General features: G+C 43.4%; 1 protein-coding gene across 2 annotated transcripts in view; it reads right to left on the bottom strand.

Annotated features, from left to right (window-relative positions):
* Window positions 1-27020, bottom strand: part of LOC117413697 (phosphatase and actin regulator 4) — an 89443-nt gene that overhangs the window by 49392 nt on the left and 13031 nt on the right. For both annotated transcript variants that reach the window (XM_059000433.1, XM_059000432.1), the window contains exon 2: window positions 13679-13725. In XM_059000433.1, the coding sequence (XP_058856416.1) occupies window positions 13679-13694 (16 nt within the window). In that variant the 5' untranslated portion in view covers window positions 13695-13725. The remainder of the gene's footprint in view (window positions 1-13678; window positions 13726-27020) is intronic.

Genomic DNA, 27020 nt, shown 5'->3' with positions numbered 1-27020 from the left:
GAATATAATATTAGTGGGTAAACACTGTATAGGAAAGACAGGCAGGACAGAAGAGGCGGAGGGGTAGCGCTATACATAAGAAATAGTCTTGAAGCCCAGGTGTTAAATCAGGACAAAGAAAACAATGCAGAATCAATATGGGTCAGAATAATGGACACAAATTCAAAGGGCATAATAATAGGAGCATGCTATATACCGCCAAATTCAGACGCTGAGCAAAATAATCTGTTGTACAATGACATTAGAAATGCGTGTAGAAAAGGAGAAGCCATACTAATGGGGGATTTCAACTTCCCCTGTATAAAATGGGAAAACCCGATGGGGGGCACGACGGACGAAATTGAAATGGTGGAAATGACAAATGACTGCTTCCTAACGCAATTTGTCAAGGCACCGACTAGAGGGGAGGCATGCTTTGACTTAGTCTTTTCAAATAATGAAGACAGAGAACCATTGGCAAACTCAGACCACAACATGGTCTCATTTGAAATATTTTTTAAAACCCCAAAAGTAATGACTAAAGCTAAGGTTTACAATTTTAGAAAAGCAAACTACGAAGGTATGAAACAGAGACTAATAGAAGTAGATTGGAGTAAAATAGAGAAAACATCCACAGAAAAAGGGTGGCTGTTTTTTAAAAATGTAGTACTAGAGGCACAAAACAATTACATCCCAAAAGTAGACAAATCTAAATCTAAAACAAAATGGCCAAAATGGTTTAATAGATCAATTTAAAAAAATATTCTGCGAAAAAAGGCGCTTTATAGAGCGTTTAAAAGGGACCAAAAACAAAGCACACAGAAAGAGTACTTGGAACTGCAAACACAAGTCAAAAAGGAAGTTAGAAAGGCCAAGAGAGAGATAGAAATCAATATTGCTAAGGGGGCTAAAACCAATTCCAAAATGTTTTTCGAATTGGTGATATCATGGGGCAAGTTCAGCATGGAAGAGGGGGTCTTGGTTTCAGTTCAACTCCTCCTACATGGCACAAGGCGGCCCCAGCTCAAAGAAGGAAGCTGGTAGTCAACGAGGTGCAAAAGCAGGAGGAGAGGATGAGGTGTATAAAGGCCATTTCCCAGGCCAAACAGGGAGAATGGATGAGATGGGAGAGTGTGGAACAACGCAAGATTGGCTGGCAAGACCTATGGTCAATGGAACAGAGCAGGATCAGTTTCCTCATCAGGTCAACATATGATGTTCTCCCATCACCACAGAACCTAAATCTCTGGGTAGGAGAGGATCCCTCATGTCCTTTGTGTTCATCACCTGCAACATTAAGGCACATTTTGACAGGATGTAAGGTGGCTCTTAGCCAAGGACGGTTTACTTGGCGCCATGACCAGGTGCTGCGATGTTTGGCCTTAGCATTGGAAGACAAGCGTAACATGACCAATAAGTTGCCACCTGTTCCATCAAAACATTACACACAAAAGACAACATTCCTCCGCCCAGGAGAGCAACCACCAAGAAAAGGTGTTAAAACCAATCCTCGCCCAGGACAACTGGAAGCTGCTAGAGACTGGAAAATGCTGGCAGATGTTGGTCAACGGCTTATTTTTCCACCTGAGATTGCCACCACTAACCTTCGACCAGATATTGTCTTGTGGTCTGGATCAGCACGCCTTGTTCACCTGGTAGAGTTAACAGTGCCATGGGAGGACGCTGTAGATGAGGCGTATGAGAGGAAGAAACTGCGGTATGCTCAACTAGCCACTGAAGCGGAACAGCGAGGATGGAGAGTTCGGGTTTACCCAGTGGAGGTGGGTTGGTGAGGATTTGTGGCACACTCTACAACCCGGTTTCTCAGAGACGTCGGATTCAGTGGCCAAGAGTTGCGTCGCACAGTGAAGAACTTATCTGAAGCAGCAGAGAGGAGCAGCAACTGGCTGTGGTTGAGACGGAAAAATTCTGGCTGGGGACAGGTAAGTAAGCTGGGCTGAGTTGAGTGGGGGACGGAGGGGGGTGATGCTGGGACGCCAGAATCACCGTCGAGCCCTCTTGAGGTGTCGTGGGCTAGTCGACGAAACACTGAGGATGGAAGGTGCCCACTTGAAAACCCCAGAGATGTACCCTACTTAGCTCAATCCAGACGGTTGTCATGCTGATGCGCTGGGGAGGCCGCACTGTGGTTCATCCCCGGAGCCAGCATCGCAGCCGTTGTGTGTGCTGATGCGCCAGGGAGGCAAAATAAGCTGATCCCTGGAGCCAGCATTACACTTCAGCCATTAACACCAGACAGAAGGATATCTACATCATCATATGGAAGGAAACGTAAATGGATGGAGACGCATATGGATCACATTAGTTTACTGTAAAGCTACGTCTTAGTTGGTGCTTATCTTGGCGAGAGCCGAGTTCAAATCAGTATGAAGTTTTAACATCTACTCTCGTGTAATGGAAATCATCCAATATTATAACAGCAAGAGAACATTCAAAGAGGAGGTTAAATGTCTAAGAGACACAAATGGCAAAATCATAGATGAAGAAAAAAAAATAGCAAATATATTAAATGATTACTTTTCACAGGTTTTTACAAAGGAGGACACGGACAACATGCCCCACATGTCGACCTGTTCCTATCCAATTTTAAATAACTTTAGCATAACAGAGGCAGAAGTGTTAAAGGGACTAGGAGCTCTTAAAATAAACAAATCCCCTGGGCCAGATGAGATCCTCCCAATAGTACTCAAAGAAATGAAAGAAGTTATTTACAAACCGCTAACCAAGATCATGCAACAGTCTCTTGACACAGGGGTTGTACCGACAGACTGGAAAATAGCAAACGTAATACCGATCCACAAAAAGGGAGACAAAACCGAACCAGGAAACTACAGACCAATAAGCCTGACTTCCATTATATGTAAACTTATGGAAACTATAATAAGATCCTCAATGGAATATTACCTGTATGGTAACAATATCCTGGGAGACAGCCAGCATGGTTTTAGGAAAGGGTCTAACTAACCTACTTGACTTTTTTGAGGATGCAACATTGAAAATGGATAACTGCAAAGCATACGACATGGTTTATTTAGATTTCCAGAAAGCTTTTGACAAAGTCCCGCATAAAAGATTAATTCTCAAACTGAACGCAGTAGGGATTCAAGGAAATGCATGCACATGGATTAGGGAGTGGTTAACAGGTAGAAAACAGAAAGTACTGATTAGAGGAGAAACCTCAAAATGGAGTGAGGTAACCAGTAGTGTACCACAGGGATCAGTATTAGGTCCTCTGCTATTCCTAATCTACATTAATGATTTAGATTCTGGTATAGTAAGCAAACTCGTTAAATTTGCAGACGACACAAAAATAGGAGGAGTGGCAAACACTGTTGAAGCAGCAAAGGTCATTCAAAATGATCTAGACAGCATTCAAAATTGGGCAGACACATGGCAAATGAAATTTAATAGAGAAAAGTGTAAAGTATTGCATGCAGGCAATAAAAATGTGCATTATAAATATCATATGGGAGATACTGAAATTGAAGAAGGGAACTATGAAAAAGACCTAGGAGTTGATGTTGACTCAGAAATGTCTTCATCTAGACAATGTGGGGATGATATAAAAAAGGCTAACAAGATGCTCGGATATATTGTGAGAAGTGTTGAATTTAAATCAAGGGAAGTAATGTTAAAACTCTACAATGCATTAGTAAGACCTCACCTAGAATATTGTGTACAGTTCTGGTCACCTTGTTACAAAAAGGATATTGCTGCTCTAGAAAGAGTGCAAAGAAGAGCAACCAGAATTATCCCAGGTTTAAAAGGCATGTCGTATGCAGACAGGCTAAAAGAATTGAATCTATTCAGTCTTGAACAAAGACGATCTGATTCAAACATTCAAAATCCTAAAAGGTATAGACAATGTCAACCCAGGGGACTTCTTTGACTTGAAAAAAGAAACAAGGACCAGGGGTTACAAATGGAGATTAGATAAAGGGGAATTCAGAACAGAAAATAGGAGGCACTTTTTTACACAGAGAATTGTGAGGGTCTGGAACCAACTCCCCAGTAATGTTGTTGAAGCCGACACCCTGGGATCCTTCAAGAAGCTGCCTGATGAGATTCTGGGATCAATAAGCTACTAACAACCAAACAAGCAAGATGGGCTGAATGGCCTCCTCTCGTTTGTAAACTTTCTTATGTTCTTATGTTCATAGTGTAACGCAAACCCACACAGCTATAGCTGTTTGTGTGGGCTATCAGCTAGCCCACACAAACAACCGAGGCTGACTCCATCCTGTCCAGTCCATTCCTGCAGCACACCCAGTACTTTTCAAACCACTGGGCTAGACTGCCTTGAAACTGAATGCAAGGACAATGTAATCCACGCCACCTATTTCCTGACAAGTGGTCACATGCTTAGCTACCTCAATTACAATCTGTCGCAGCTCGGTATGGTAAAGGGGTGGGCATGAAAAAATACAAATTCAAAATAGAAACCTCTTATAAAAATCTTTGCAAAAAGTGAGATATCTCACTGCTCAGGGGGAAGTTCATTTGAGAATGAATAGTAAAAGGAATGCAACCAGATTCATTTTGCAGAGACCTACTGTACTCTATGCTATATTTTTCACATAGCAGTAGGTCATCTGTAACCCTACTTATTCTATCTATAGATAAAATTAACCGTGTTTTAATCTCAGCCTGTCAGATAGGTTTCACACAGCTCTCTAGGAAGGGCTGCTGGCTCCTTGTAATGTAATGATCCACTTTTCCTTCAAGGCTGATCATTAATCATCGGCTTCACACAGCGTGATGGCCACCTTGAATACAGGTTACACCGGACAGGCCAGTGCTTGTGAAAGTCACATCAGGGTTTATGGTTCAATGTTGTAACGGTCCGTCACAACTCACAAAAGACGGTGGAGCAGCAAGATATTGTACAGATTGTGTGGCGATAATCTTTTCTGTAATATACATCCCTCCTCAAATACAGCAAATACAAAATCCAAGCCATCAGGATCACAAACAACTCCTGACTAACCCATCAGAGACTCTACAGATATAATAAATAAAATATCACTGGCAGACAACCTTCCTGGTGACACTTTGCTGGTCACTTTTGATGTCGAAAGTCTCTGTACAAATATCCCCCATTCAGAGGGCTTTGAGACTAGATCAATTTCCACCTACTGAATTTATTAACGAATTGGCGTCCCTTGTTTTAAATATGAATTACTTTAGTTTTGAAGATACAGGTGAAAGGCACGGCCATGGGATCAGCGTTTGCTCCTAATTATGCAAATGTATATGTGGGTTTCTTTGAAGAGAAGTTTGTCTATAATGTTTCTGAAAATGTTTTCTGTTCAAAAGTTTTTTTAAATGGTATCGATATATAGATGATGTGTTTTGTATTTGGACGGGGACTGAAAAATAATTGAATTATTTTTTTCAATGTTTAAACAATGTCGATCCTAATTTGAAATGTACTCTTGAATACGATAGGAAACAAGTACATTTTATAGACATGTGGATAGAGAAATCAGATCGGGGTCTAATCACTACCTTGTATCAAAAAGAAACTGATAAAAACACATTACTTTTAGCCAACAGCTTCCCTCCTATGCCTTTACCAAAGAGTCAACTCTTTAGATTGAGACATGTATGCCACACCACAGAGGAGTTTGTAGATAAAGCCAGAGAGATGAAACAAATAGCTGGATGGAAAGAGCTTTTAATTCACCTTTGAACAAACCATGTGGTGAACTTCTACAAACAAATTAAAAAAAAAAGTTTAGTGTTACATTTATCACGACATACACTCCAAAATCTCTCCTATTCAGAACGGCTATTAATCAGCACTGGCATTTATTATCCACTGACCGTCTCTAATGACACAGTTCAAAGATCCACCTTTGGTAGTTTTTAAACAAGGCCCAAATATACAGGATAAATTGGTACATGCAAATTCTCAACCCAAGAGACACAAACTCTGTTAAGCCCAATACCTAATGGGAACTATAAATGTGGCAACTGTGCTCAGTGTAATAATACGACAAAAACTCAAAATCTCCCTTTAACAGACAAGAGATTTCCACTTAAAAGACACAATTACCTGTACTTCAACTAATGTCATCTATATGATACGATGCCCCTGTGGTTTGGCATATAGGAAAAACAACACGTATGCTCAAACAAAGAATTAGTGAACATAAAAGTACGTAGAAATGATTACCACGTAGCGGCCCACTTGAACGATTACAGCCACAGCATTTCTGCATTGAGATTTTATAGAATTTAAAACATGAAAAACCCAATAAGAGGAGGGCATGTAGCTGAACTCAAATAGAAGTTTATTGGATCTACACCTTACACACTTTAAAACCGAAAGGCCTTACCGAGGATCCTGATCTGATATCTATGCTATAACAACTTTTTGATACAAGTAATGTGATTGGACATGCCGGTATCATTTTGATTGTATTGCGGACATTTGATTGTATATAACGACTTTTTGATATAATCAATTGCCTATTTAGAAGGGTTTCAACGAGTGTTTGTAATGTCTGTACTTAAATTTATTGAACAGTTTTCTTTATATATTATGAATTAATTCCCGAAGTGTTGCATTGGTCAAATTGTGAAGCTTTTGTGGCATTTAAATATGTTATATGTAATATGATATGATATACTACATATAATGTTATGACTCATGGTCGAGAGATGCCCTCTAATAGGCGTAATTCTATTCAATAGGATGACATTTGATGGCTCTTAGATAATTGATATCCGGTTGAAGATTATTCAGTTGAACTGATTGATTGCAGATTGGTAACAAGTGTGCTTTCTTTTACAATGGGTTGACATTTCCAAGATGAAGGTCTGACGACCCAAACACGAGCTCTTTTCTGTTTCATTTCTTTTAAACAATAAAGTGAGATTTTGCATAATGCAGCGCTCAGGATTTTTCTATTACTTCTAGTATTGACTGTGTTAAAATACAAGTGTGACATGCATATGATCATTAATAGCTTGAGTGAAAGAACGTCCCGGACAGGTTTACCCATGACTGGATAAGCTCTTCTCAGCACCTCCCATGGGACACAGCTGGTTTAGTCCCCGTCCCTGGTCTAATTATAACTCTTGAAAACGCTCTCATTGGGAATTTCATTTCAGCACAGCAGAGAGCAGGGCTGCTGGCTCAGCGCTATCTCGTCTCAAAGAGCAAGCCTTCTTTTAGACAACACCAGCTAATGAAATATAAACAAGCCTCATTATGTGCAAATTAGAAGACAGAGTTAACATTGAGCTTTAAGGAACAATGCTTTGTTCTCTCATCAACCAGGAGAAATGCAAATCCAGCATGACCATCACTGCAGTAGCGAAGCCCCAGATTAGATGAATATTTAATTTCCTCCCCCAGGACATTCGGTTTAATTCAGTGAGGAGACTGGGAAGTGAAATTTTTAGCAGCATTAAGTATGTACAGTATTTATTGAAAGTACTCATGACTTCAAGGTAAAGTTGCATTTTACTCACCCAAAAAACATTTCTCACAGTGTCTAAATTACTCAAGGACTCAATACCTTATCTGAAGTGCTGGCTACATGTAAACAGACAAGACTAAAACTTGATCCTGTTGACAAACTTGTGTTTTTGGAAAAATATGTATTAAAAATATTAAAAGAAAACCTTGATCAGATTGTTAAATATATCGTGATATATCGTCTTGAACATCTAAAATATCAGGATATATTTTTGTAGGTATATCGCTCCCCCCCCCCCCCCCCCCATGGTGAGGAGCATTTGAATTGTCTCGTTTCTGTATCTTTAGACTCATTCCCAGGGACCTGGCTCACTCGAGGGCTGTGCACAAATTAGGAAGTGCATTCAGCGCAGGGCAGGCTCTCAGGTTAGGTGTACTAGACACCACTGCAGGAAGTGCATTCAGCGCAGGGCAGGCTCTCAGGTTATATTAGGGCTAGAAGTTAACTTTTTTATGGCAGTAGTGAGGATCGCATCATCAAAAGTAATAACAGAATAAGGGAAATCTATGTACGGTGGCCGATCCACAGAGGACTGAGAAGGTGGAAGACGCACAGAGTCGTACACAAAAGAATTGTGGTTTTTTTTTCACTCCCTCCCTCCCTCCCTCCCTCCAGCTCAGCACTCACTCCCTCCCTCTTGCCAGCCCTCCTTCCGACCCAGCACTCCCTCCCTCCCCCCTCCAGCCCTCTTTCCGACCCAGCACTCCCTTCCTCCCTCCCTCCCTCCAGCCCTCCTTCCGACCCAGCACTCTCTCCAGCACTCCCTCCCTCCCTCCAGCCAGCCCTCCTTCCGACCCAGCCCTCCGTCCCTCATCTCCCTCCAGCCCTCCTTCCGACCCAGCACTCCCTCCCTCCCTCCAGCCCTCCTTCCGACACAGCACTCCCTCTCTCCCTCCAGCCAGCCCTCCCTCCCTCCCTCCCTCCCTCCGACCGACCCAGCACTCCCTCCCTCCCTCCAGCCCTCCTTCCGACACAGCACTCCCTCTCTCCCTCCAGCCAGCCCTCCTTCCGACCCAGCACTCCCTCCCTCCCTCCAGCCCTCCTTCCGACCCAGCACTCCCTCCCTCCCTCCAGCCCTCCTTCCGACACAGCACTCCCTCCCTCCAGCCCTCCTTCCGACACAGCACTCCCTCCCTCCTTCCGACCCAGCACTCCCTCCCTCCCTCCCTCCAGCCCTCTTGCTCCTCAAGATTGTAACAGTGATCTTGGCAGCAATCTGTGTGGTCCAGTGGTTAAAGAAAAGGGCTTGTAACCTGGAGGCCCCCGGTTCAAATCCCACCTCAGCCACTGACTCATTGTGTGACCCTGAGCAAGTCACTTCACCTCCTTGTGCTCCGTCTTTCGGGTGGGACGTAATTGTAAGTGACTCTGCAGCTGATGCATAGTTCACACACCCTAGTCTCTGTAAGTCGCCTTGGATAAAGGCGTCTGCTAAATAAACAAATAATAATAATAATAATAATTGTATTTCTTCTATTATTTGTACTTATAAAACAAGGAAGCCATTACTTGGATCATGGTAACGTTAACTATTTGCGCCTCTTTGTTTTTTTAATTTAATTTTTTTAATTTTACTTTTGGTCTACAAAATAAACTTCATACCTTGAAATTGTATCCACATTGTGATTTGTACTCCACTGTCCAATACGCTTTGCATTGTGGGCCTCGCGCATATCTCCATTGGGCGGTACAAACCTCAGTCATCTACAAACTGGGAAGCTCTATTAGCAATGTTTTCCAGCTTTATGAAAGACAAAGTACGTGTTTAAAAAAAAAACTTATACTGGTAATTATGTGCGTGTTCACTCAGGCTCGTCATATAAACTGCAGCATAAGGTATCAAAAATGCTCCTGCATAAAAAAAATTAGTTGCAAATTTTGAGCAGCAAAATGCTACCAAATATAGGTTAACTTCGAGTCTTGGTTATATGTTCTGTTCACCACGTGTTTGTGTGAAAAGCAACAGGGTGAAAGAAATCCCAAAACAAGCCATTTTGCTGACCCCATAAAATGATGCAGTACCTCATATACACATATACAGTACACTGTAGATACTGAAGCTCATGTACACATGTAGTACACTGCAGATACTGAAGCTCATGTACACTGATGCAGTGCCTCAAAAACACATGTACAGTACACTATAGATACTGAACTCATGTATACTGATGCAGTACCTCATAAACACATGTACAGTACACTGTAGATACTGAAGCTCATGTACACTGATGCAGTGCCTCAAAAACACATGTACAGTACACTATAGATACTGAACTCATGTATACTGATGCAGTACCTCAAAAACACATGTACAGTACACTATAGATACTGAACTCATGTATACTGATGCAGTACCTCATAAACACATGTAGTACACTGTAGATACTGAAGCTCATGTACACTGATGCACTATTGACACACCGACTAGTGTGCAGACACTGTAGTCCATATATGCACATGTACACACAGTATGTTTTTAATAACTAGTTTTCATAAGTCAACAAAGTAAACAAATGTCACATTCACAGATTGCTGCCAAGATCACTGTTACAGTACCTATTACCTCCAGACCGAGGCTCAGTTACTATTGGAATTGTGTCAGTGGTGATTCACTGCAGTTACAGTGTCACTGGAATTGTGTCAGTGGTGATTCACTGCAGTTACAGTGTCACTGGAATTGTGTCAGTGGTGAGTCACTGCAGTTACAGTGTCACTGGAATTGTGTCAGTGGTGAGTCACTGCAGTTACAGTGTCACTGGAATTGTGTCAGTGGTGAGTCACTGCAGTTACAGTGTCACTGGAATTGTGTCAGTGGTGAGTCACTGCAGTTACAGTGTCACTGGAGTTGTAGTTGAACCTTGGCACACATGCACAATTGCATTTGTAATTACCATATACAGGCAAACTTCACTATAACAAACCCTTCTTATAACAAACACCCATTTTTAACGATCCCAACAGCAAAAACTGATTTTGTCAATGCAAATTAGTCCTATTAGAACGATCATGTACAGGATCGACCCCGGATACAACAATCTCAGTACTGACTGACACTGAACTTTCTCCAGTGTGTTATTCTCTCAGTGAAAACAAACACCATGGCTGACCAATTCAAAGATGACCTATTGTAGTACGAGTCATGCATGGCGAACGCAATCGTTGCCTGTCCGTTATCTTCACACAAACTGCAACCAGGCAACGGGCTTGAGGAGCAATCTACACTGGATAGTTTTTTCAAGAGAAAGGACATGTAATTACTATATTCAGCATGTAAGTGTACATTCTTCCCTTTTTCATTTCTTTACTGTTTTCTTTTAAACATACCTGTAGCAGAGGGGGAAATTAGTGTTGGTGTAATTAATATGTGGAAACAGGTTTGTTTTGTGTGCTTTTTGGAGTTATGTTTGATCATATGATTGTTTACAGACTGAGACTTGCTGCCTGCCTGTCTTCTGTGTGTGTCCTCTGTGCGTTACCATCGTTGGTAGCGTCACATGACCTGTTTGTTTCCTTTCTGTTTTGTGTTTAATAGATCATGTGCGCCTGTGTCAGCATTTCAACTCCAACTCCTATGTTTCTCTGTCTTGCAATGTGGTTACCCACACATGACACAAGTACCTTGTCACAATACCGTTTAACTGTTGCTCAATGTGAAGGAATCTTCATAAAAGTACTATATATTGATAATTCAATTCAAATTTGCCATTTTGTCATTATTCTAATATAGAAAAATGCCAAACCCTATTATAGAATATTGCTGCTCTAGAAAGAATGCAAAAAACAGCGACCAGAATTATCCCAGGTTTAAAAAGGCATGTCGTATGCAGACAGGCTAAAAGAATTGAATCTATTCAGTCTTGAACAAAGGAGACTACGCGGCGATCTGATTCAAACATTCAAAATTTTAAAAGATATTGACAATGTCGACCCAGGGGACTTTTTCGACCTGAAAAAAGAAACAAGGACTAGGGATCACAAATGGAGATGAGATAAAGGGGCATTCAGAACAGAAAATAGGAGGCACTTTATTATACAGAGAACTGTGAGGGTCTGGAACCAACTCCCCAGTAATGTTGTTGAAGCTGACACCCTGGGATGCTTCAAGAAGCTGCTTGAAGAGATTCTGTGATCAATAAGCTACTAACAACCAAACGAGCAAGATGGGCTGAATGGCCTCCTCTCGTTTGTAAACTTTCTTATGTTCTTATGTAGTGAACACTCTGATATAACAAACATTTCTCCAGGTCCCATGGGGGATCATCACAGCACTCCAAGCTGAATCATTCAAAAGATCCATGTGTTTTACATTGAGCGAACATTGTTCTCGCATTTTCAGCCACTTTTAGTGACCCCATTTGTTTGAAAAAACTTTATAGTATGTTTCTGTATTTGTACCTCTGATTAGTGCTTGGTAGAAAAACATGCTAATATGTGGTACAATTTATTACTTTTTAGTGTAATTGTAATTATAATTTAGTGCTGGGATAAATATCTGAATATTCAAAGGAATATTTTTTGACATGTATTCGGATACAAAACTCAGATGTTCATATTTGCTACAAATGACAAAAATACCTTGCACTTATTTACCGTCTCACCAGAATTTGCGCAAGAGTTTTCAAAAAATGGCAAATGAAAGAGAGCCCTGTGTGATCTGTGAGATAAATTATACATAAAAAAACACAGGATCAACACAGCAGCTCTTGAGCCTCTATTTAAAAGTTTTAGACAGCAAAAAGTAAACAAAACAGATTATGCACGTGCACATAGTGATCTCCATAGAAAGCCATCTGGGACAAAATGTGTTGTGCTGCTTTAGAGCGAGCCAGAATCTCATGGGACAGAAAAAAGGCAAGCACGTGATTCTGAAATGCCTCGCTTAAACAGTACCCAACTTCCTGAAAATATTGTGTAGTTATTTTTATATAGATTGTATATATTATATATTTTTTGTTGCGACTTTCTGTTATGTGGAATGTAATAAACGAGAACCAAAACGGTGATTTTTTTTTCCTTCACTTTACACCATTTTCACGTCTGATTTATTTGAAGTGTTTAAACTTAAATTTCAGTTGCTTGTTCAGCTACAAAAAGACACAAGTAAACCTCACTTTATGAAAACGTGTTTATGGAGGGTCTCTCGAATGGCACATCCGGTAAAGGCACTCCGCGTGGAGCGCAGGATGCATCCTGGTCCAGGTCCAGGCTATTCCTCTGCTGACCATGGACGGGAGTTCCCAGGGGGCGGCGCACAATTGGCTAAGTGCTGCCCAGGTGGGGAGGGCTTAGGTCGGCCTAGGTGTCCTCGCCTCACCGCACACCAGCGACCCCTGTAGACTGGCCAGGCACGTGCGGGCATGCCTGCAAGTTGCCCAGAGCCGTGTGGTCCTCCGACGCTGTAGCTCTGAGGTTGCTGCATGGCGGGCCTGCAGAATGAAAACTCTTCGACTCCCGAGTCAGCGCGGGGGGGCAGCGGTGAGCCGGGTTGAAATAAAAAATAATTGTGCTTTCCAAATTGGGGAGAAAGTGAGAAAAAAATATTTGCCGAATTAAAAAAAAAATAAAAAAAAAAGGTGTCTATGGCCACTGTTTACTGTGAAGGAATGGCAATGGCAAAGAATGAAAAAAAAATATATATATAATAGTGTCAACATTATGTACGATTTACTTCAGAACAAACAAAACAACGTTTAACTTGAGCTGCTATTTGGCATCCTTTGTTTTGTAGTTCATTCACTGGGGTAAAGCAAGTCCTACACAACTTATTCTTTACTCCTGAGATAATTTTCTACTTTAACGTGTTACATATTGTAAGGTCTTGCTGTAAACTAAAGGCACACACACAGGGGCCACGGCCACACCCCCTGCCCTGCTGTTTTCTGCCTACATACAGATCAATATAGTGGCTTTTATTACTTTTAGAAAAACGAACGAATATCCAAACGAATATTTAAATTATGAGCGAATATCCGAACATGAAAATCCTGTGAACGTCCCAGCACTATTATAATTGCAATTGTAGCAGCATAATTGTAACTAATTGTACTTAAACAAAATAGCATTGTAATTAATTAGGTCTGTCTATCTCCATTTTAAAATAAGGCTTTTATTTGAGGTGGGTGAAAGAGCACTGAGCAGGAGGATGAGCTCACTATGAGGAAAAGAAACAAACAAAACTCCCAACTCACCAGCACGATGTTCCATCACAGAATCCAGAACTTACTGCAAGCGATTCCTGAAAAACAGAGAGCAGCCCAGTTACAATCTCCAGCGCACAATACAAAGGAGCTTTCCTTTTGAGGATCCAGGCTGAACACAAATGAAAGTGGAAGTAACTTTGTGAAACAGCTCGAGTCTAGCAAGTGGCACAGCCGACCACAGAACTGAGCTAGAATGAGGAGCCCTGCCTGCTTTCCAGCGCTGCACTGTAGCTCCAACCATGAGATCTTCCAGCCCGATAGCGTTCTCAGCTCTCACTAGTGGTGCTGCACTGACAATGTGACTGTACAATTAAGGCTGTAAAAGTTTAAACTATACAAATCTAAAAATCCAAGCCAGAGTATTTTACTAAATATTTGAATTTCTATTGCTCCAAAATGGAATAATTACCAATTCTCTAAACATGCCTTTACTAGGTTTGAGCCTGTTTGGAGCTTGTCTTGTGAATGCCAAGAGCCGGCACTGGACAGCCTTTCCATCCTGTTAATCATGCCTAGTTGAAAGGCCACATTGGCACATAATCTACTGCCCTGTTCACACTAGCATTTTTATACTGGTATCGTTGCAGAACCGTACCAAAACATCTGTCCAGACTGGAGTTCTTATCGGTTATCGGTTCTTAAACTCAAAAAAGAGCAGGTTTCAAACCGGTACTGTTTCGATACGACTCAGAACAGCTTAAGTGTGGACAGGTAAACTGACACGGTATCCATACAGTTAAATGTGGACAGGTAAACCGATACGGTATCCATACGGTTAAGTCAATATTCTGAAGCACGCACACATCCTGCTTTACAGTTTAAACACTTTAAACAGCTTTACATTTTACGGTGCGCAGTACCTTTATCATGGCTACACCAAAAAATGCCAAAATAGGTGTGTGGCAAAGTGGTGAATGGATACGGAGTGCAGTGCAGGTACAAATCACACAGACAATTACGAACAGGTGCAAGGGTGTTTATTGAGAAATGAACAACAATGTCCAGAGCCTTAAGGCAAACACCTGTAAATAATAATGCTGGCAGTGATCACAGCGGCGTGTATCACTTCGGTTTGTAAAATCCCACTGGTTTGACCCGCAACCAAAAAGTCCAGTTTTATCACCCACACAAAACACAAAGACACAGTTCCTACGGTGCATGAATTAAGTGCTTGTGGTGAAAAGACATTTTAGTGGAAAGTGAAGTGCTGGTGTCCGTGTTCAATGCTGGCCTGCGGCTGCAGCTCCGGATCGTGTTAGTAATGTTTTAACCAACGAAACAAACAACGTTTACAAGACAGACTAACAGAACACTCACAGTTTTTAAATGCAGGGACTCCTTTTTGGTTGTTTTCTAACCATTCACAAAAGGAACAGATCACGTCTGCTATGACCCCTATTTATATCCTCACTCATGACCCCTAGGTTAACGAGCGCATCCGCTCCTCCAATCCTCAGATGCCACATCATTGAGTTTGGATACCGTAGCTCCGCCCCTTTCCTAAATGACCGACCTCCATCTACCTTACGGAATAAATTGTCGTGCCATTTAGTTAAGGGTACTCTGTTCCTTTTACACAGTGCCCTCACAGGTCGAGAGGGAGATCTAACACCAAGAATCATTCGATCTCTGTCACAAGGTGATACAAGTGATCACGGTGCCACTTAGGGGAGAGATGCGGTGCTCTCTCTTACTGAATTGTGGGGAGACAACTGTGCCCAACAGCAACTCAATGGGTGCTGTCGAAACATAGATGTGTACCGGCAGATTGCTGGTGATCTCCACAAAATTAGCGATGAGGATTAGGAGGTAAAGCATACTGCAGAGCAGTGCTGCTCTAAAATAAAATCCCTTGTGAGGTGCCACTAGCGAACAGTTGACTGATGAAAAGGAAGACCCAGATAATGAGAGAACAACAGAGAGGGAAGTCCTTAACAACGATGAAGGAAGGTGAGTGTGTATGTGTATATTTTATATATATTTTATATATATATATCACGTGTGGCGCGTCGTGATGTTAACTGATTTGCAACAGGGAGATGCAGCTTTTATCTATCACAGTCAGGGGCACCATTCCTGTCACTTGGGTTCACTTACAAAAACGTGTGCGCTGCAAAATTCACCAAACATTCAAACAGATGTATACAAGACTGAAAGAGATCCCGTTAAATGAGATTTTTATACTTCGTAATGCATGATTTTTTAAAATTTGCAAAATCTGATGCAATATTTTCTACAGCAATAACGTCAGTGGGAATACATGGGTTCAGGTGAAATGGATCTTTGCTCTGGAATGAGAGAGGGTTGTAGTGATCACGGTCTCTGGAAAGCTTTTCAGGTAAACGTAGCCTCTTATCCTCACTAACACATTATATTATTATTATTATTATTATTATTATAATAATAATGTAATATTAGTGCTGCAAGTCACTGGTTACGATATTATGATGTTTTAATAGATCACTTTGTTTTTGTTTACATATTCAGATTATTACTTGACACATTATTTTGAATTTACTTTATATACTTCATTTACAAACATTTCAGATGCAGAAGATGATTCTGAAGAGAATAGTAGGGACGAGTTAGGCAAAGAAAACGGGGAAGCGGGCAATACTATTGATAATTATGTGTGACTGTTTTCTTCGTTATATACATATGTATATTTTTTACATGTTTTTATTTTACAATATAGTTGCGTAAGTCACAGTGTTAGTATTTATTTTTTGATATTTTAGGCGAGCCCTCAAATTACAATCCATCCAACAGCGGCAGACGTTTCATGGCAAGGGGGGAGAAAAGGAAAAGGGAAACCTTGCAGTAATAGTGAACACTATCGCTGCAATGCAAGAACAAGCACAGAAGAACTTCAGAGAGATGCAAGACGCACAGCTCAAGTTGGAATTAGCTGCAGAGGAGCAAAGGTGGGAGAGTGAGAACAAGTTCCTCTGTAAACTTATGCAAATGTAGATGGATGCCTTTGCCCAACTCTGTTCCTCAGAAGCTGCAGCACCATCTCAATCTCCTCCACAATACCCCCATCACTGGCAGCTGCCCTATGGTGGAGATGCTCAGGGATCATGGCAAGGACAATACTCCAATACTCAACAACTTCCACCTGTGCACATTCCTCCACCACACCATAATGAGATATTAAATAAACAAGAGTCGTGTCCCTCACCTCAGCACTTTTTTTTCCCTGCCTTATACCGGTATGTTTTATCAGAATAATAATAATAATAATAATAATAATAATAATAATAGTTTGTTCACTTCTTTATGCCTTCACTTGTCAATGTTTTATTCGTTTTTATTCAAAGTGGTAGGCCTACTGTAAAAAAAAAAAAAATGCTGCCGTGTGATAGTTTAAAATAAGTTGGTGAGGGTGGAATAAAGACCTAGGAAAGCAATGTTAATTAATAAAATTATACTAAATGTAAGATTTGAAAGAGTTAAGATTTTAAAACAGATATAAAATAACTTAATGTGTTTATTAAATCTCTATTTACATTGTGGTTTTGATAATACTGTAGCGACCCGGGCACCGTCTGTGTCTGCTGAACTTGTATGCTGTCCCGTTTGTTTGTCTCGTCTGTCTTGTGTTTGTTTGTCTCCTGTGTTTGTGTTGCATGTATTGTTAGGGTGCTACTACGCCACTAGTACTTGATGGGGGGTGTTTAGGGATATTGTTTAGTCCACCCCGCTGCAACCGTGTGGACCGAGTCGGTCGGAACCATCCCTCGTTCCCCTCCAGGCATGCTGCTTGCTAGGGAGAGAGGCGAGGGATGGATCCGGCTGGTTGGTCAGGGCGGGAAAGAGGGCGCAGAGAGTTGAAGGCTCGAACGCTGAACGTCAGAGAGAACAGAGCAGTCAGAGTGTACCAAGGGCACAGTTCATTACAATACTAAAACTGTAACATGTCTATAAAAGACCAATTTCTTTTGAAATTCAATTTTCCTGTATCCGGGATGCCAGGGCATTCCTTATATACTGTACATTCAGGCCATCTGGATCAACATTATAGGGGTGTTCAGGCTTCCATCCATGCATCATTAAACTCCTCCCCATGCATTTCACAGATGTTGTGGCGTTGTCACAAAGACGGCCGAAGTGGGTGGCGTCAGACCAGAAGCAGGAAATAAACAGACAGAGAGGTTTGGTTTGGTGAAGCTGAGCGAATGCTTTCGCTCAGCATTTAATAAACAGAACAGAAAATAAAAGGTTGGAACACAAAACAGGACACGGCACTTGCGCCAAAACTAAAAAAGACAAACAAAAACGGACCAAACAGACAAACACGGTGAGCAGATTTTAACTATTATTATTATTATTATTATTATTATTATTATTATTACCTCCGTCTTCAATCCCGTTCTCCACTCACTGAACACCCAACCCCGAGTGAATGCTACGTGTCTCTATATATACTGTTGTGCTGGGATTCAATTACTAATTAATTATTCACTTGAATCCCAGCACGTGAATTAATTCTGTGCAACCCTGTGCTTACATATTACATTTAACCAGCACGTGAAGTGATTTGTGCCCTCCTCGTGCCTAAATACAAATCTACACTTTTTAAATCACACGTGAAACACAGACCCGTTTATATCCCGTGTACCAATCTATACACCAACATTAACACACGCACGCAACATTAACACACGCACGCAACATACAACACATAATATACACACAGGGGCGGGGCACATTGCCACATATACCCCCCCCCCCCCCCCCCTCCCTCCCCCTGTGCAAAGCACACATGGCCTCAACGGCCACCTCCCCCCTTAAAAATCCAGCAGTCCAGGACAAAGTCTCGGGCTGGGAAGGGAGGCTTCAGTGGGCCCATGGCTGGCCATGCTGTCAGCCGACGTGCTGACAGCTCCCAGACTGACTCCTTCAGCCGGGGCAGTCCTGGCAGCGGAAAGGCTGCTTGGGGAATGGTCTCCTGACCTCCCCTCTTCTTCGTAGCCGGCAGCTCCCTCTTCCGGGGCTCCGGCCACAGTACTTCCGGCAGCAAAGAAGCTGCAGTGGGAGCAGGTCTCCGGACCTCCCCCACAATCTCCGGCAGCGAAACTGCTGCTGGGGTTGGTGGTCTCCAGACCTCCTCCCCCTTCTTCGTGGCCGACAGCTCCCCTTTCTGGGGCTCCGGCCACCCTGTGGTGGAGGTACGGGAAGCAGAGACAGCTCCTGCTGTTCTGCTTCTGGCAGTGGCGGAGGCAGAGGCAGCTCCTGCTCCTCTGCTCCTGGAAGTGGCAGAGGCAGCTCCTGCTCCTCTGCTCCTGGCGGTGGTGGTGGCGGAGGCAGAGGCAGCTCCTGCTCCTCTGCTCCTGGCGGTGGTGGAGGCAGAGGCAGCTCCTGCTCCTCTGCTCCTAGTGGAGGAAGCGGTGGAGGTGGCGGCAGCTCCTGCTCCTCTGCTCCTGGCGGTGGTGGAGGCAGAGGCAGCTCCTGCTCCTCTGCTCCTAGTGGAGGAAGCGGTGGAGGTGGCGGAGGCAGAGGCAGCTCCTGCTGCTCTGCTCCTAGTGGAGGAAGCGGTGGAGGTGGCGGCAGCTCCTGCTCCTCTGCTCCTGGCGGTGGTGGAGGCAGAGGCAGCTCCTGCTCCTCTGCTCCTAGTGGAGGAAGCGGTGGAGGTGGCGGCAGCTCCTGCTCCTCTGCTCCTGGCGGTGGTGGAGGCAGAGGCAGCTCCTGCTCCTCTGCTCCTAGTGGAGGAAGCGGTGGAGGTGGCGGAGGCAGAGGCAGCTCCTGCTGCTCTGCTCCTTGCGGTGGAGGCAGAGGCCATGGGGCTCATGCTGGACACTCAGAGGGAGGCTGTGGCGGCTGGGCTGGTGTGCGCCGTGCTCCCTTCAGCAGCATAAATAGAGGCTGCTGGGGGACACCAGCATCCTGCCCTTCTCCCCCCCAGAAAAATTCAGGGAGTTGAGCCTGTAATTCCTCCCCTTCTGGCTCTTGGGACGGCAGTGATGGCTCCTCCCCCTTTAGGTCTCGGGATGGCAGCAGCAGGTGAACCAACAGGCATGCTTCCTCTGCTGGTGTAGATGGGGACAGCAGGCATTGTTCTTCTGCTGGTGGAGGTGGAACCAGCAGGTATTCTCCCTCTGCTGGCAGCTTGGGTCCTAGGGCTGTGGAAGCCCCGACTTCCCTCTCTTCGGGCTGTGGACGCACCGACTCCCCCCTCTTGGGCTGTGGACGTTCGGGCTCCCCACACTCAGGCGTAGGACGTTCGGGCTCCTCCCACTCAGGCGTAGGACGTTCGGGCTCCTCCCACTCAGGCGTAGGACGTTCGGGCTCCTCCCACTCAGGCGTAGGACGTTCGGGCTCCTCCCACTCAGGCGTAGGACGTTCAGGCTCCTCCCACTCAGGCGTAGGACGTTCAGGCTCCTCCCGCTTGGGCTGTGGCCGCTCGGGCTCCTCCCGCTTGGGCTGTGGAGGCAAAACCAGCAGGCATTCTTCCTCTGCTGGTGGAGACGGGTACAGCAGGCATTCTTCCTCTGCTGGTGGACCTACTACCTGGGCTGCTGTTCCACTTATAACTGCCTCCAGGTAGCTGAGGACCAACTCCACACCTTCCTCCCAGGTGCTTAGAGTGTGTTCCCTTGCATACGCCTCCCATCGCTTGCTGTCCATCAACCGCAGGAACCGGACGGCTACTGGTATAGACTGGGCATCCAGCCCAGCATTTTCCAGGATCCAGTCCTGCACTTTGATGGCGTCTTCTGCCATTTTTTTTTTTTCCTCTTTTTTTTTTTTTTTAATCCAAAAATGCGGTTCCTGCTCTGGCCCGAGTCCTGGAGGCGCTGTAGATCCCACGCAGGACACCACGTGTCACAAAGACGGCCGAAGTGTGTGGCGTCAGACCAGAAGCAGGAAATAAACAGACAGAGAGGTGTGGTTTGGTGGAGCTGAGTGAATGCTTTCGCTCAGCATTTAATAAACAGAACAGAAAATAAAAGGTTGGAACACAAAACAGGACACGGCACTATACGCCAAAACAAAAAAAGACAAACAAAACGGACTAGACAGACAAACACGGTAAGCAGATTTTAACTATTATTATTATTATTATTACCTCCGTCTCCAATCCCGTTCTCCACTCACTGAACACCCAACCCCGACTGAATGCTACGTGTCTCTATATATACTGTTGTGCTGGGATTCAATTACTAATTAATTATTCACTTGAATCCCAGCACGTGAATTAATTCTGTGCAACCCCGTGCTTACATATTACATTTAACCAGCACGTGAAGTGATTTGTGCCCTCCTCGTGCCTAAATACAAATCTACACTTTTTAAATCACACGTGAAACACAGACCCGTTTATATCCCGTGTACCAATCTATACACCAACATTAACACACGCACGCAACATACAACACATAATATACACACAGGGGCGGGGCACATTGCCACATATACCCCCCCCCCCCCTGTGCAAAGCACACATGGCCTCAACGGCCACCTCCCCCCTTAAAAATCCAGCAGTCCAGGACAAAGTCTCGGGCTGGGAAGGGAGGCTTCAGTGGGCCCATGGCTGGCCATGCTGTCAGCCGACGTGCTGACAGCTCCCAGACTGACTCCTTCAGCCGGGGCAGTCCTGGCAGCGGAAAGGCTGCTTGGGGAATGGTCTCCTGACCTCCCCTCTTCTTCGTAGCCGGCAGCTCCCTCTTCCGGGGCTCCGGCCACAGTACTTCCGGCAGCAAAGAAGCTGCAGTGGGAGCAGGTCTCCGGACCTCCCCCACAATCTCCGGCAGCGAAACTGCTGCTGGGGTTGGTGGTCTCCAGACCTCCTCCCCCTTCTTCGTGGCCGACAGCTCCCCTTTCTGGGGCTCCGGCCACCCTGTGGTGGAGGTACGGGAAGCAGAGACAGCTCCTGCTGTTCTGCTTCTGGCAGTGGCAGTGACTGAAACCTGTGTCTTGGGAAAGGTTTCAGTAGCCAGGGCAATAATGGATACGCGGGGTCACCTAATAGAAATATAGGCACTTCTGTTCCGACTATACATTTTGTCCGAGGAGGAAACAGCATGCCGTTGTTGCCATGGCGAAATAGACCCGAGTTTGAACACTGCCACGCCACCAAACTTGTACATTCATGAACCTACACCTATGGTCAACAACCCCCTGTATAATAACAGAGTGCCACCCCTTTTAATTGAAACAGTCACTGTGGTGTTCAGCTGGAGCAAAGATAGGAAAAGGAGAGCCATCTATCACACCACCAACTTGAGGAAATCCCCACTTTTGTTCAAACCCATCAATGACATCGCGGAGAGCCTCTCCAGCAGGGAACTGCACATACAATGGCATTAAACAACGGCTGTACAAAATTATTTTGTAATTGTACGGGCTGTTGATCGTCCTATACTAAGTAAGTGTCCCAGTGACCGATATCACTATGTAACACAATTTTTGTTCCTGGGTAGTAAGTGTTATTTCCTAATTGCTTATGCCTCAAAAGTATAGAAAATGGCTATTATTCCCCACAAACTTTGCTTTTGTGACCAGGACAGTGATATTTTGAAATTTACCTATTTCCATTGAGAAAACGGGCGAATTTGTGTCTTTTCGTTCACATAAAGTCAGAAAAAAACAACATATGAATCCAAATTAACATGTATTTATACTAAAGTAATACAAAAATGACTACAAAAGATTTAGAAGTGAGTAGTCTTTTTGGTTGGGGTAGTATGGGTTTCTCTCCTCAGCTCCACCTCTGAAATTGTCATCTGGATCTACAACGTCTTCCTCGCTCTCTGACTTGCTGCTCTCTTCTAAAGACGGCTGCTCTCTCTCCGGAGGAGTGGGTACGGGGAGCTCATGGCAGTGTGGCACCGGGGCGATGGATGAAGGAAGGTCCGGATACGTGATAGCAGGTGCATTCTTGCCAGTCCGACATTTGGAAGGGTCCACCATGCAGAAGTAGCAGTTGCTTGAGTGGTCAGTGGGTTCCCGCCAAATTCTTGGGATAGCGAACTTCATGGCTCTCTTTTCCCCTCTGTACCATCCTACAAAAATACATTTACTTCACCCATGACTAATGTGTAAGAGATTCTCGCAAGATTTTTCATATATTTTTTCAATAACATTGAAAATTGTAAAACATTTTAAAATTAAAAACATTTACAAATTTTATACCATAAAATTCCGAGCAACAATTGTCCATCTTACCTTCCAGAGTTTTTTTGCAGTGCTCGCAGGTGAAATGAGGTGCCCAGGGTTTGTCTTGATCCCCAACAGGCATGCCGAAATATGCCTTGTAGGCCTCACACATCTTAGCAGATGCTTCCACGGAGTACTTTTTGCTCTTGTCTTGATAAATTGGCCGCAGACATAGCAAAATGTGTCTGCCGGATGCTTGCAGCCTCTTGATGCCATCTCAGAAAAATGCAGATATGTATCCACTTAGGCAGCTGGAACTAAACTGAACTGGTGGGCTTAAGGCCCCTGTATTTATACTACTATTTATATTACTGGAAAGTTCTAGAAGTTACTCCAAGTTTACTCAGCACTGAATCTATATGGAATGTTCTGGAAAATAGGTAAATTTCAAAATATCACTGTCCTGGTCACAAAAGCAAAGTTTGTGGGGAATAATAGCCATTTTCTATACTTTTGATGCATAAGCAATTAGGAAATAACACTTACTATCCAGGAACCAAAAAAAATAAAATAATTTGTTACACGGTGTATTCAATACTTGTCGAAAGTCGCCATAATGCCACCAAGATTCTTTTGGAAATAGGGACAGGCTGTCGCAATCTTGTACGTTGTTTCCCAGTAATGGGCTCCACTTACCTGCAGAGGTGCTGAAAAGCAGTGGCGTGCTGTGAGAAAATGGACTGGGGTAGCAGAATCGTTGCAACCCCCCCCCCCTCCACCGCCGTCACCGACCCCCTCTTTGTTTTAAGTGGCAGCTACCTATAAGCCACAGATACCTTTCATAATTTGCATTCCGAAAGTGCCGAGTATATCCTTTCCCTTCCCGTGTCAGCTCGGGGATCTGTGGTGTACATCTCCCTTTTTTAACAATCTCCAATTTTTCAGAGAAAGTTCTCCTTGAAAAAGGATTTGTAACCAAATCGACTATGATGTCTCAGTTTTCTCACATTTTGTTTTATTTTAGTGTAAAATAAAATTCGAAATAATTAGAGTTGTAAAGCTATTTGTATTTATCAATATATATTTATAAGCAATATCTTGCAAATCCAGCTATCCTCCTAACTGCAGTGCTAACCAAGGAATATTCATGTTTTGGGGTTGCACTAATGATTGGTCAGCTGTCAGAGCTTTCCCATTGGTTGCTAAAGCAGGTCCTTCAACTAAGGCAGAGAATACCCTGGGAGATTTATGGCCCGCCTCTGCTCACTCCTGATTGCTCGCCTGTCTAAAAAAAAAAAAAAAAAAAAAAAAAAAAAATACACCACATTCTTCGACTCGCCTATTGTTTAAACTCACTCAAGACCTTCAACTGAAACGGAGAAAATCCTCAACTGTTTTTTTTCTAGCGTCTGGTCGTTGTTTTAGACTTATGCGGGGGAAAAGCAGATCTCTTATTGGCTGATAACATTCCCTTCAGGAAACCCTGTAAGTCATCTTGGATAAAGGCGTCAGACAAATGAACAAATAATAATTAGGTTGGTATGTTTCATAGTATAAGTAAGCACGCTGTACGCAAGTGAGGCAACATAATGCCATTTGACTGTCGGTTTACTTGGCACTGCCTGGTCAGCTGAGAATACCTTGAAGATCCTGACCGCACGCCACTGCTGAAAAGTTGCCCTGGACAGTCTTACATTTTCTACCCAGTCTCTATTACTCCAAAAATTAAGAGCATCAAACCATAAACCAGACTCTGCGGTAGAGTCCTGCATCAGGGGCCCGTTGGTGAACCTCAAAAGCGGGTCGGGTTCGGGTCGGAACTTTTCGCGGTTTGCGGTTCAGTGGCTCCTCTATGAAAGCCATTTCATACAACAATACACAAACAGTGCTGATATTTAACAACATCAAATTAGAGAAAGTTTCAATTTGGGAAGTAGTGAACTATGGACTTCAATTTCCTCTTCTCATTCAATCACAAAAACATGAACAAGAAAAATCCAAAACACACACACATGAACCACTCTTATCTTAAAAGGATCTGGTTTCAGAGCCCTTTGAGCAATTACTGTATCCGTCTCATCCACCTCCATTTGAGTCCATTACCAGCCTTCTGTGTCCAAACGAAAGGGTCAGGGCTCCTCCAGTAAAGGCACAACCATGCATTGAGAGGACTTTCCAATTGGGCATTTCAAACTAGGTAGCAAACAAAGGTAAAATTAATAAACATCTGATAGATGAGAAAATGAGGGGGGCAGGGAATATGTGTTCATAAAATGGTGTGCCTGGCAAATCACTGTCACCTGATCTAGGCCTTTATAGTTCACCTCCATCTATCAAAACACTCAATCTTAAGATAGAAATATTAAAGGTAATTAGTTCAATTTTGTCTTTACCGACTGAAGACCTTGATAAAGGCTACTACTCAAATTGTCAACTGGTACAGTACTAGTTTCTTTTAGCACTTCTATTGATCTACAGATACATCGAGTCTGGGTTCCTTTACTGCAAGATATCCATCAGAAGCCAGTCTGGGGGACTGCATTTGCAGATATTTTATTAAAACACAGCAGCTGAACAGGATCACAGACTACAGTCCTACTCTTGCTTGGATGGCGAAGGCCACATCACACTGTGACAGCTGCATAACAAAAATAACAACACTTAAGCAAGCTGCCAAATTCACAATCACCTTTCACAGTCCTGCACATGCTCAGAGTGCCTCGCTCTTAAAAACAGGCCTAAACAGCTTCTAAAAGCTACCTCAGAGCAGCAATGGTACAGAGAGAGAGAGGAGACACAAAGCCAGGTGTTAAAAGCTTTCGTGCTGAACTGCTCTTTTTATCTTCAAACCGACAGTCCTAATGATGTTAGGAATGGCTTCTTTCAGATGCACATAACCACAACCACCATTAGTACATGGATGCCAATATCATTGTGAAGAGCAAAAGGGAGAGTGCACTTATGGAGACAGCTGAGAAGGGTCAAAGCCCATAGCATATCACAAACCAGATATCTGGAATCTGGAATTCAAAACCAGGATCTTCTGCCTCTGTGTCCTCAGCTCGAATCAGTCTCAATATCTTCCTGCTTCAATCTCGGAAAACAAAAATGCGGCTACAATTGCCAAACAGCAGCATTTACATGCCACCAAAAGGAAGTCCAAGGTCCACTGTTATACACCACACCACAACGCACTGTATCGGAGGTTGGAGATGAGGCATTAGATAGTATTCAAGTACAGTCTGTTTGTTTCTATAAACAGAAACTTTGAGAGTGCGGAGCCCTGTCAACATTACACACTAAAATCACAAAGCAGCAGTACGAAGATGGGGACACAGGGCTCATAGCTCGAGGTTAAGACAGGATCATTTGTTTCCCCCCAAACTTTCAAATTAAGCAACGGTTTCTAGAGACTAACTATTAGTATTAGTAAACTATTCCATATTATAAGTTGCAATCAACTTAAACGGAAAGTGGCCCGATAAGGAACGACCTGGTCTTTACTGAGCAGTACCTCCGAGCCACACTTAGAAATGTGAGAAAATAACGGCCATGACTTTAGTGAGAATCTGGAAACCAATTTCAGGAACGATACTGTGACAAGATGACAGAGGTTTGAGACTCAGAGAAGTTTTAAAGTTCAAAATAAAGCTTTTTAATAAACAAAAATACAAAATAAATAGGCACAAGGGCCAAACAAGGTTTCAAAAACACAAAACAATCAACACAAAACAAAACTTACAAAATAAAGCTTCCAGGCTGGGCGTTGCCTTCACTGGTTTCACAGCACAAAACAAAAAACACTCTTCTTCTACTTCCAGAACTCTCCCCCAACTGGGAGGCTGAGGCCTCCTTTTATGCCAGGTGGCTAAATCCATAATTGAATAATTAATTGACTGATTGCTCCCACCTGAAGCAATCAATCTGGGCAGGGAGGAGAATTTAACTCCTTCCCTGCCAGTATTTCTAAGGGCAGAGCCCTGCTCTGCCACAGATACCAATTCAAAGACGCTTTTACTGAAATTTTACATAATCACAGTGTGCTAAGCCACAGGGGGAGGGGTGCAATGAAACACCATTACTGGTGTTAATAAGGTACTAAATAATTAAACAAACAAACAGACGATCTGACTACGCAATGCTAATGGAAAGGTGTTTGCACACTGAAAGAAAACCCACCACTGTGAAAACTGTTTAAACCATCCTGCTGTGGTGTCACATGGGCAGCAGG

The sequence above is a fragment of the Acipenser ruthenus genome, chromosome 25, assembly GCF_902713425.1.
Source record: "Acipenser ruthenus chromosome 25, fAciRut3.2 maternal haplotype, whole genome shotgun sequence".
NCBI lineage: Eukaryota > Metazoa > Chordata > Actinopteri > Acipenseriformes > Acipenseridae > Acipenser > Acipenser ruthenus.
This window is presented reverse-complemented; position numbering and strand designations above follow the sequence as displayed.